Genomic DNA, 12349 nt, shown 5'->3' on the forward strand with positions numbered 1-12349 from the left:
ATAATCAATCATCTTATCCTATTTTTATTTCCTTTGTAATTTTTTCTCTCATAGTTAGTAGGGTTCTTTGATTTCCCAGATCTGTCTTCCTGACTTGATTTAGATACTGCTTTCGGAGCGTACTTCCTCATAACACCTAGTCTAGCTGATATGACAGAGTTACAGTTTTTTTCCTCAAGAATTTTTGATCAATCCTTTGCCCGAAGGATGCCAGTAATTCTAGACAAGGCACATAACCTCAGTTTTCTAATCTCTGAATTCCCTGCCTCCCACGTAAGCAACAGATGGGAGATGAGACAAATTGCTTGCAAACTTGTGTTGACCACCTGCTTGGTATAAGACACCATGACTGGCTGTGGCGATATATAATCCTTTCAGTGAACGGACAGATGTATGATTGCTATTAATGTACACTAGGAAGCAAGTGAAGTGAAGGCTCGGAAGAGGGATAAATAATCTTACCAGCGTAGCAGCTATACTTACTAGGTAGAAAGAGAACGGGGAAACCTTCATGGGTGACCTTGAGCTGGGCCGCGCTTGAAAGATGAGGGTTTGCTTCTCCAGTGAGGAGCAAGCACGGAAGTGTGAAAGTTTACGGTAGGTGTAGGGAGTAGTGAGGGTTGATAGGGCACAGATGGATAAAGGGAGGAAATGAAGTGTCAGTTGATTATCCTGTTTAGCATTTGCTTAACACAAATAGTGCAGGCGTGGGGTGGGAGATGAAGTAATCTGGGGGGCATTTTATTTTAGCAGGGCCCTCTGGATGATGTCACTGAGCTGGAAAGGGAGGAGGGAAGCAGGAGACTAGTAGCTGTCTGGGTGGCAGAGGTCAGGGTCTAGGTGATGGCAGTGTCTGTGAAGGGGACGGACACGTGGAGACAGGTGCGGGTGTTGTAGCCGAAGGTGTGAAGCATTGTGTCTGGGGGTGGTGTTTTTTCCTTCGCCCTGTTTGTGCGTCCTTCACTGTCGCGCCCTTTCTCTCCTGCCATCACGTTTCGCTCACTCGAGGACTGTGGTTTCACCTTGTTCTTTAGGTTGTCACGCTGGTTAAGCACACTTTTGTTTTTAAGGATGTCACCTACTCTTCTTTTGCTAGAAAAAAGAGCCTGTCCCTGAGGTACCACCTTTGCTGTTCAGTGATGAAGAAGAGAAGGAGGCACCATTTGGAGTGAAACCCGTGGATAAGAAGGTTGAGGGCGCCAAAGAGCCGTCTGAACTGGGGCGTGCTCTCGGGGCGGAGGAGTCAGAGAAGGTAGCCTTTTTTTGGCGTGTCCATTCTGTTGTTTGTTTCTTGTGTCTTGTAAAACACACACACACATACACACACAAATGCACACACCCTTACCTTTTTCTATCACAGAAAACAGATGGCAAATTTGTTGAAAATTTTGAAAAAACTGAAAAGCCTGAAGAAGAAAATCTGGTGCCACCATTGAGGGAAATGTTCACCATTGTTCTTGCTGTTCAGCCTCTTTCGTAGGTGCAGGTGCACACAGTGCTGTGCCTTTCTCCCATTTTACACTCTCTACAAAGAGACACATGGACACATCTTGTGTCCATGTCGGTTTTGCCTTTCTCTCACCAAGGTGTTCTCCCACAGCTTGCTTTTCATTTCCGTTTTCTCTGCATGTCTGCTCTGGGTCATGTGTCCCTTGTAGTGTTTCTGCCCCCGCTCCCCCCAGTTCTCTTCTGCTTCCACCTGTACTTCAATTAAAATGACCGTTTTAAGAAGATCTAAATTTCCTGTTCTTGCATTAGTTGATACTGGCTGTTAATTAGAGAGTAAAGTGAAATCTCTTGTCTTCCAAAATGTTTGCTGTCTTCTCCTGGGTGGTCTGTCATCAGGAGCCTGTGGACAAGGCTGCTGGCTGCACCTGGGGGTTACTAATGGCCTTCAGTGTCTGTATACCTTTTCTCTTTCTTTTTATTTCTTTTCTCTCTCTCTCTCTCTTTTTTTCTTTTTTAAGATTATTTATTTATTTGAGAGAGAAAGAGAATGAGCGGGAGAGCGAGAAGCAGACTCCCTGCTGAGCAGGGAACCTGATGTGGGGCTTGATCCCAGAACCCTGGGACCATGACCTGAGCTGAAGGCAGATGCTTAACCGACTGAGCCATGCAGATGCCCCTACTTTTTCTTATTTTCCTCTAACTTTTCTAGTTTTCTGCGTGTTCAGCTGTTCACGTCTAATCTCTTTTTCAGGGCCTATGTGAAGAATATCACATATACTTTTCCTGTTGAGGCCCTTAGAGCTGTAGTGATACAAATATTTTATTTGTACCCGAAACATTGTGGGACATTCCCTACCTATAGTTTCTGTGTGGACATTTTCTGTGCTCCTGTAGCCTCCTGAGTTACCCCAGTCAGCTGGAGGTCTAATTGCTTGTTGCACTGCCAGCTCTGGTTCAAGTACATGTTCCTTGAGGACCGGGGCCAGGTTTCTTTGGCTCACTGTGACATCTGTAGTCCTTAGCAGATTATCTCCCACCTAGCAGGCACTTTGAAATTACCTGTTTCTTCAAAGAAGCATATTTTCCGCAATTTAATCACTCAGATATTAGGATGTGCTTCACAATCAGTGGCATGTTCAATTGGGAGTTGTTTTTTTCTTAGTGGTTCATACAGTAATAGTGGTTCTTAGAATCAGTGGTCTCTTACTTGAAATGTGGAACTTATTGACCGAATAAATGCTGCATTTTAGGCTATTTTAGTGATTCTTCTAATTGTATGATATGGTGTGGGTCCTCTATAGTTTAAGCATCTGATTTTGTCAGTAAGGTTTTTCCTTGGGTCTGAAGTATTAATGGAATACTAGGAAATCTATGATCCACTCCTGGTGATCGGCATTTGTGTATTCTCTATGACTAAGTTGATAGCTCATGAGCAACCTTTGTGGATCAGGGTTATAACTGATACATAAATCTCTTGGTAGGAGGAAGGGAGCCATGACTTTAAACTAGTTGGGGAAATTATCTTTGGCTGTGAACGACCTGCACAGGAGTCTCTGTTGAAGCAGTCAGTGGAGACTCGGCCTCGGTATTTTGATACTTTGGAGTAGATGTGATTAGCCATAGCACCTGGAAACATGCAGATGTCGCTGTTACTGAATTTTTGAGGAGTTTTGGGGGGGGGCATCCCACAGTGGGACTTGTATTTCTCCGTGTTATTTATTTTTTTGTTGTTTCCATTTTCAGGGAGGCCCTTTGACTGTATCTGCTCAGGAAGCAGTCAAGCATTCCGATTTATTTTCTTCATCATCCCCCATGGAGAAAGGAACCAAAGGTAGAACCAAAACTGTTCTTAGTTTGTTTGATGAGGAAGAGGATAAAACAGAAGATCAAAACAGTATCCAAGCTCCAAAGAAAGAAGTAGGAAAGGTGAGCAAAAAGCAGCGAAGTTATTAATTTCAGGTTTTCAAAAGGATAAAAGAATCTCATTTTATGGTGTCCATTCTGTCATGTGAGTTACTGAAGAATTGAGGGTTCTGTTTTTTCTACATCTCCACCAATGCTTGTTGACTTTTTCTGTAATAGCCCAGTGTTGGTGAGGGTTCAGGGATACTGGAGCCTCCTGTGTTGCTGTTGGGAATGTAAGTTAGTGCAGCCGCTTCTGAAGACAATTGCGTAGTTCCTAAAATTGGTAAACATGAGTCATCACTGAGACCTAGCAATTCCACCCCTAGGTATATATCTAAGAGTTATGAAAACATACAGTCACACAAAACTAGAATGTAATGTTCTCAGCAGCATTATTTATTATAGTCTAAAGATGGAGAGAACTCAAAAATCCATCAGCTGATGAATGGGTAAACAGTGTAATGTATCTATTCAAAGTGGAATATTATTTAACAGTAAAAAGAATGAGTTACTGATACGTGCTACAACGTGGATGAACCTTGAAAACATTCTGAAAGAAGGAAGCCAGTGACAAAAGACTACGAATTTTATGATCCCATTTATTTGAAATGTCTTGAATTGGCCGATCCATAGAGCTAGAAAGTAGATGAGTGGTTGCTTGGGTCTGGGGGAGTGGGGTAGATGAGAAGGGAGAGGGACTGGGGTTTCTTTTGGGTTGATGGGAGTGTTCTAAACTTTTACACAGTGGTGGTGTTTGCATAACTCTGTGAATATACTAAGAATCACAGAATTATACTCTAGGTGAATTTTATAGTATGTGAATTTTATCTCAGTAGGGATGTTAAAAAAAAAACCTGTAAGGTGGCATATTGCCAGTGCTTTTTTGTAAACCAAACTGAGGACATGGTCCATGTTGATTTCTATAAAAAATGTTTTATTTTTTATTATACGAGTAGTATATCCCTGCTTATAAATGAGAGCTACGCATAATGAATATGAATTATTTGCTATCTTCTTTTTTCAAATATATTTTATTTCTTTTACCATGTGTGATTTTGTACAGATTTTCATGGTTGTGAAACTTAGTTACTGTGTTACACTCGGGTTTTATGTATAATCAATAATAATAATTAGTTAATTTTTAATGTGACACATCTCAGTTGTGAATTTTTTTGTTTACTCTGTGGTTGTGATACTAAATGTTATGGGCGAGAAAGTCTATATTGTGTGAAAGAAGGTCTCAGTCCTTGGATTCCTTAGGAGCTTTCCATGAGGATTGTCAGCGGAATGAAGACAGCCAGAAGGAAGGTAGCAACCACAGCAGTTTATTAGAGTGAACGTACACTCTCATGGTGGGAGAGTGGTTGTTTTGGAATTGGATATTTGTGGGTCTCTCTGGGCTGAGAGGTGGGGTGGTCTATAATGGAGGCTGCTTCCAGGCATTTGGGAAGCTCCTCCCACAGGTTGGGAGGGGGAGTTCTTGACTTGGTGAGGTTGGTTACCCGAAAGGTCTTGGCACCCTTTTTCCTTGGGTTTTGGTGGTGGTGGTTGGGGGGGTACCTTCAATGCAAATGCATTATAATGGGCCTAGGGATTACCCTGGGGCAGAGATGAGAGAGGAAAGCTTGTGTTCCATAGTTGTGGCTCTTTGGTCTGCCAGCCCCAAGGTCTTGGAGGTCACAAGGTCAGGCTGTCCTGCTTATTTATATCGTTCTTGCCTCCTGCTCTTGTTTTTGTCATTCCCCTCAAGGACTTGGGACTCTGCCTTCCACTGCTCTGTTATGGTAGCTTCTATCTAACATTTAAAAAAAAAAAAAAACGGGAGTATTTTAGAATGTCAAGTCGGGGGTGTTAGAGTGTCAAAACAAGTAATGTGAATAATAACTTTGAAATGTCAGATACTCTACCAAATAAAAAGAACTTGTTTGGAATCTGAAGATGGTGGGGTGGAAGGTGAATGGGCATAGGGGAAGGTTGGGGTCGGATGCTGACCCATTAGGGATATGTGCTTGACCACTCTGTAGTTCTGGTATTAAGTCAGCTGCATTCTCTTCGTCCCTTTGTGAATGAGATGGAGGGCACTTACTTGATTTTTGTATGTTTTCACCCTTAAAATGTTTCTTGTTTTGAGAACTAATGGATTGTTTTTTGAATAAAAAGTTCAGACATTTATTACACAAAGGCTGTGGAAGGTGATCTTTCCAGATTGTATATGTATGATCTGTATTTACCAATAGATTTTCCACTGTTTTTGGTAGCTTCTGTTACGTGAATGTGTCCTTCCCTTTTTGATTGCCACTTGAGCTGTACCCAGCCCTTAGCCATGTGTAAATAGCTGCAGGGAATATCTTTGTTTTTCCACATTTGCATCTGCGCTTTCCTTGGCATAAATCCTTAGAACATCCCTCTTTTTTCCAGAGTCCTGATCCTGATGCCCGCCCAAAGAGCACAGGTGTCTTTCAGGATGAAGAGCTCCTTTTTAGTCACAAGCTCCAGAAGGACAATGACCCCGATGTTGACCTTTTCTCTGGCACCAAGAAAACCAGGGTCAGTTTCAAAAGGTTCTTCACATCATGATGCTGTTATTGTATTAGATACCGTGTCAGTAGCTTACCTAATTTTCTTTGTAAATGGCTTTTGTTGTGAATATTGAATTTGAGTTTTGTCTGTTCCAGTTATTGGAGCCAAGTGTTGGGAGCCTGTTTGGGGATGATGATGATGATGATCTTTTCAGCCCTGTCAAGTCACGGTCTTTGGTATAAGCCTTTTGTTCTCAATACTGGGGTGTGGGGGAAGGGTTCTGGGAAGAAAATTAACATATATTTATAGGAATAAGGAAAACATGGGGCGCTTATGTGGCTCACTTAGTTAAGTGTCTACCTTTGGCTCAGGTCATGACCCCAGGACCCTGGGATCAAGCCCCATGTCGGGCTCCTTGCTCAGTGGGGAGTCTGCTTCTCCCTCAACCCCTCCCACTCCCCCCTTGTGCTCTTTCACTTTCTCTTCCCCCACCGTCGCAAATAAATAAAAAAAATCTTTAGAAAAAAGAGTAGGGAAAATCCACAGAGAATTGTGGTGCTTACTAGTAAAAGAATGGCAAATAGCATGCTGATGACGGTGCTTGTGGTATCCCTGTCTAATGTTTCCAACTAACATTAGAGCGTTAACCAACCCAGGTTCTTTTTTTTTTTTTTAAAGTTTTTCAATTTTTTTTTTTTAATTTCTTTTCAGCGTAACAGTATTCATTGTTTTTGCACCACACCCAGTGCTCCATGCAATACGTGCCCTCCCCAATACCCACCACCTGGTTCCTCCAACCTCCCACCCCCCACCCCTTCAAAACCCTCAGGTTGTTTTTCAGAGTCCATACCAACCCAGGTTCTTACTACATTACAGATTTGATTTATTTTTAAATATTTTATTTATTTATTTGGCAGAGAGATAGGGGAAAAGAGAGAGGGAGAGAGAGAGGGCACAAGCAGGGGGGAGAGGCAGAAGGAGAAACAGGCTTCTTGTTGAGCAGGGAGCCCAATTTGGGACTTGATCCCAGGACCCTGGGATCATGACCTGAGCTGAAGGCAGATGCTTAACTGACTGAGCCACCCAGGCGTCCCTGTTTGATTTTTTTTTTTTTAAGATTTTTTAAATTTTTTGGTGCGCCTGGGTGGCTCAGTGGGTTAAAGCCTCTGCCTTCGGCTCAGGTCATGAACTGAGAGTCCTGGGATCGAGCCCCACATCGGGCTCTCTGCTCAGCAGGGAGCCTGCCTCTTCCTCTCTCTCTGCCTGCCTCTCTGCCTACTTGTAATCTCTGTCTGTCAAATAAATAAATAAAATCTTAAAAAAATAAATTAAAAAAAATAAATAAGATTTTTTTTATTTTTTGAGAGAGTGTGAGAGCACAGGGAGGGAGAGGCAGAGGCAAAGGGAGAGAGAAAATCTTAAGCAGGCTCAATGCTCAGCAAGGATCCCTGACATGGGGCTTGAACGCATAGCCCTGAGGTCTTGACCTGAGCCAAACTCAAGAGTCGGACTCTTAACCGACTGAGCCACCCAGGCGTTCCCAGATTTGTTTGATTTTTAGGTTGTTCGTTGAAAGACCAGTGCATGCAACATGGTTGACTAAATATTCTTGCTTTTCAGGTGCAGAACTTTAAATCTGAGTGTTAGCCTGTTTGTGTCATTTTTCCCCACCCCAGTAGATTTTGTTAGATACTCTTTTTTTTTTTTCATTTTTAAAAAATTTATTTATTTATTTATTTGCAAGAGAGAAAGAGAGGGCGCATGAGTGGCGGGGGAGGGGCAAAGGGAGCAGGTGAAGCAGTCTCGCCATTGAACACAGGGCTCTATCCCAGGACCCTGAGATTGTGACCTGAGCCAAAGGCAGACACTTAACTGACTGAGCCACCCAGGCATCCCTAGGTACTCTCTATTTTCTGTTGGTGTAGTGAAGACTCCTGAGAAGGCCACAGGCTTTAGAATGCCATTTCTGAAACGCTGCCTTTGTCTTCAACCCTCATTTGAGAAATGACTCAAAACTCAAAAGCCAGATTATTTTTATGAGTTATGACTTTCTTTAAAATTTCTAAGATACATGACAGGTGTTTGGTATTCTTTTTCTTTTGAAGATACCAGAAAAGAAGAGAGTAGTGAAAAAAGACCACTCGGTATCCTCTTTCCAGAACCAGAAACATCCTGAATCCACTCAGGGTATCAAAGAAAAAAGCACATTGAAGTCGGAAACACCTCAGGTGAGATCTGCTTATAAGGACTTTCAGCTCTCATTTGCATATCTGGACAGAGGTACTCCATTGCGCAGACCCAAGGCTATTCAGAGTTCTCTTGACTAGGGAGGAAACAGCAAGTAGGACTGCCTTTCTTTCTTAACTGGGCGTGTGTGTGTGTGTGTGTGTGTGTGTTAAATTAAAAAAAATTTTTTTAATTCACAATTTAAACATTTTTTTTAAAGTAAAGCTCTACACCCAGTATGGCCCTTGAACTCATAACCCAGAGATCAAGAATTTCACGCTCTACGACTGAGCCAACCAGGCGCCCCTCCTGTGTTTGTTTCTTTGTTTTAAAAACACGCCTCCCTACTGCCTCGTCTCTTCTCCGTCTACAGCCCAGTCCCATGAAGCTATACTTATGATTACTGTTTTTGAAGAACTTTGAAATTCAATTCCAAAATAGAGTTAATATAGGGTGAAGAATATTTTTCCTGTTAGAACCCCAATTTCTCCCTTTGGGCTATGTTGGAGTAGAATTACATTAGAATTAAATATAAATTATAACCAATTAAATATAAATTGTAACCAATATTCCTTGGTTCCCCCATTTTCTTGGTTACCTCTCCTGAGGTTACTGCTGATAGGTCTCTGTCCTCAGCCCTCTTCTCTCAGGAGCTTGTTCTGGAAACAGACCAGAACCGGAGAGTGAGATCTGGTTCTGGCTTACAGCTGTCTCTGGATGTTTCCCTGAAGCTTCAGTGTCCTGAGCTGTGAAAATCAGGCACTAGGGAGAACACATTTGCATTGACGTGCCCCAAATTTCAGCCTCCCTTGCTTCTAGAACCTCAGTGCATTAGGTTGTGCGTGAATTTTGGTGTGCCCTGTGGTATTCGCTGTATGGGGGAACCAGCATGGTAATTTTGCCAATTGGTCAGGTTTTGGTGCTCGGATACACTGTGATTCTTAGGAATCTTATCCATGATCTTTGTGGGCCTTTACTCCATATATGGTCTGACAGCATTCCAACAACACAACGGATGAGGAGGCATAAGTGAAATAATGTTAGTGAAAGGTTTCAAGGCCCCAGGGGAGATTTGAATGCCTTTCCCATTATAGAATTACAGAAAGTGACAGCTTTGCTCCATCAAATTTAATGGGCATGAGTGTAATCCAAGAGATACTTTTTTTTCTATCTCCCCAATGGATTTTTAACTGAATGTAATTTCACACAGGACTCACCAGGTCCCGCTCCATTTAAAACCAAAGAGCCATCCCCTCGGATCTGGAAAATACAAGTAATTATAACATGTCTGGAATCTGCACTGCCTGCCTTGTGGCATCTATAAACTTTTTTGGATATTTACTTTTGTCAGCTGCTGCCTGGCATTTTCTTACCTCTTCCCCATCCTCTAGTTGTTGCTTCTTGTGTGCTGCGTCTGTAACATCTTTTCTTTGGTCCAAGTGGTGGGCACAGGTATATAATCTTACTCTGTTTTAATTCTAAGTCTAGATCAGGAGACCTCCCTGCATTTTTCTTTCTCTTATCACATTATACATTACGTATACCATGTCTCTTGTCATGTGTCACAGTAGTGATAATAGACTGCTGTGTTTAAGAAAACATACAGAGTAAGTTTCATTTTTTCTTTTTTAGGCCAATTTAGCGATTAACCCAGCAGCCTTGCTGCCTGCAGCGGTTCCCCAGATCTCTGGAATAAAGCCCGTTTCGCCAGAACTGACTTTTCCTTCATCTGAGCCTGAGAGGACCCACAATCTGGAACGTATGCCCACTCTTCTCAGTAGCGGGGAGGCCGGCGTGAGTTTCGACCTTCCAGCTCAGGCAGACACGTTACACAGTGCAAACAAGGTGATGAAACCACCTTCGCTTTGCTTGCTTGCTCGCTTGCCTTTTTTTTTTTTTTTTAAAGCCCGAATAACTTGTATATTTCTTTCTAGTCCATCAGTTACACATCATAGGCTGCCTCCCATTCCCCACATGAAGGAGACAACGTCTTCCTTCCTTCAGCCTTTCCATCTCCCTTACGCCTTCCTAATTCTGCCTTTCTCTGCCTCTGTTTGTTACATTTATATTCTGCTCAGTAGCCACATAAAGTCCCACTTCCTCCAGGCTCTCCTTCATTGCCTCCTGGAGGTCTTTTAAACACAGAGCAGATCACGTCCCTCCTTTTCTGGCCTCTGTGCTGCGGGGAGGAGGACATTCAAGCTCCTTGGTTTGGTGTTAAAGCCTTTTACAAACATGCTAACCAAAGCTTCCAGCTTGCCCACCAACCACTCTGTCAGCCTAAACTCCAGTCCTACCAGGCACCGTCCCATGAATACACACACTCCCGCCCTCTGCTGCAAACAGCTTGGGCTGCTTCCTCTGTCAGGAATGCTCTCTTGCTCATTGACAGTCTGCTCAGACTTTCCTGATTCTCTGATGTTTCCCCTCCTGCCCTCTTGTCCTGGGCTCCCTCCTCTGAGATCCCAGGGCAATTATTTCCCGGTGGCATGGTTCTGTCACGCTGGCCCACAGGACTGTGGGGTGTATGCTCGATAGACTGAAGCCTTTGAGGTTTTGCTTTCATTTTAGTTGGTCCAGCCTTCCTTCTCTAGGAAATCTTGGCTGATCTCTGAGTAAGCAACAGTACTTCAGATAACCCTGGCAAATATATTCATTTTAAGTATTTCCAAACCTGTTTTCCTTGTGAAAAATATCCTTCCTTTTGTTCTGTTTTTTTTTGTTTGTTTGTTTGTTGTTTTGTTTTTTTTTTTTGTCAGCCTTTGGAAAGGGGAAGGGTGAGTTTACATTGGCTACTTATGATTATTTGTGATATTTTCTTGAAATAGGCACACACCACCAAATACTTTGGCCAAAGGAGCTTGTACCTTCTTAAAACTACTTGATTGTATATTTTGGAAAATATCACAAATACTGCATTATTGCTAATAAGTAACTCATATTTTGTGGTTATTTTAAAAGTTCTGATTTCTAAACCATGTTTTTTGTGTGAAATATTTAGCATTTGAATTTAGTGTTTGTTGACTTGAAGAAAAGAACCCTTTAGATTGCCTCTCTTTCTTTATTGTCTTTTATCTTCCTGGTTTTGGAGCCTGGTTTTAGGCTAGCCCCTGGTAAAGGTTATCCTTAGAATTCCCCCTGATGCTTGTTTTGAAAGATACCCACATATAAGCCAAGGGCAGAGTCAGGGCCAGTTAGGGCATAGAACACAAGCGTACCAACATGCCTGCTTTGCAGGGTTCCAGGAGCAAATGAAGCCTTTCGTATTAAACAACTGATATTGCCCTCCAAGACTCAAAAGTGGGGAACATTAAAAGATTCAGAGTAATGCAGTCTTGGAGCAGCCATTAAATGTCTTTGGAAATATTTAGGAAATAATCTCTTCTGTGTCTTAGATAAGATCTTGATTGAGGTAGACCAGACAATCTTAGAATATTTTGAGTCACTGATTACTTGTTATGTTAGCTTTGAATGCTTTTTTTTTTTTTTTTAAGAATTTTTTTTTTTAGATTTTATTTATTTGAGAGAGAGAGAGAGAGAGAGCATGAGGGGAGAGACTTTTTTTTTTTTTTTTTAATCGTTAGATCAACATGTGGTTTTTTGCCCTTGCAGAGCCGGGTCAAAGTGAGAGGAAAGCGTAGACCACAGACCCGTGCGGCTCGGAGGTTGGCTGCCCAGGAATCCACTGAGACTGAGGATGTGAGTGTCCCCAGAAGGTCCATTGCACACTTGACAGATGGAGACATTTCACCAGGTGATCCTCAGCCACAGTCCAGGGCAGCTGGCGGACGAGACAGCTCTGATGAGGTCGTGGCTGCTGCCACTCCAGCTTGGGCAGGTGGTCCTGTGTCTGAAGTGGACAGAAGCCCCTCGGCGAAATCTCTGGGTCAGCCTCTTGAGGATGACCTTTTTGATTCTGGAGATATCTTCTCCAAGGGTACTGGATCTCAGTCCACGGGGAGAAGAAAAGCCAAGGCAAAGGCAGCAGAGGGCCTGGCCAACCCACCAGGGGGAAGTAAAGAAAAGAGCTCCATGTTTCCTGCTCTAGGGGAGGCAGGCAGTGATGATGATCTGTTCCAGTCTGTTAAACCAAAACCAGCAAAGAAAATGAATCCTTTCCCCCTCTTGGAAGATGAGGATGATCTCTTTACAGATCAGAAAGCCAAGAAGAATGAGTCAAAATCCAACAGTCAGCAGGATGTCATCTCAAAAGCACAAGATATTTTTGAGGTAACAGGACATAACAGTA

General features: G+C 42.7%; 1 protein-coding gene across 2 annotated transcripts in view; it reads left to right on the top strand.

Moving 5' to 3' along the window:
* LOC111144757 (WASH complex subunit 2-like) overlaps positions 1 to 12349 on the top strand; it is a 55868-nt gene that overhangs the window by 39630 nt on the left and 3889 nt on the right. The window contains exons 22-29 of one of the 2 annotated variants that reach the window (XM_022499198.1): positions 1097 to 1252; positions 3193 to 3375; positions 5773 to 5901; positions 6030 to 6110; positions 7980 to 8102; positions 9311 to 9373; positions 9733 to 9945; positions 11713 to 12330. In XM_022499198.1, coding sequence (XP_022354906.1) covers positions 1097 to 1252; positions 3193 to 3375; positions 5773 to 5901; positions 6030 to 6110; positions 7980 to 8102; positions 9311 to 9373; positions 9733 to 9945; positions 11713 to 12330 — 1566 coding nt within the window. The remainder of the gene's footprint in view (positions 1 to 1096; positions 1253 to 3192; positions 3376 to 5772; positions 5902 to 6029; positions 6111 to 7979; positions 8103 to 9310; positions 9374 to 9732; positions 9946 to 11712; positions 12331 to 12349) is intronic. The other variant, XM_022499199.1, reaches the window with a different exon arrangement.

This window comes from Enhydra lutris, unplaced genomic scaffold (assembly GCF_002288905.1).
Source record: "Enhydra lutris kenyoni isolate GAN:26980312 unplaced genomic scaffold, ASM228890v2 scaffoldscaffold12, whole genome shotgun sequence".
NCBI classification, from domain to species: domain Eukaryota; kingdom Metazoa; phylum Chordata; class Mammalia; order Carnivora; family Mustelidae; genus Enhydra; species Enhydra lutris.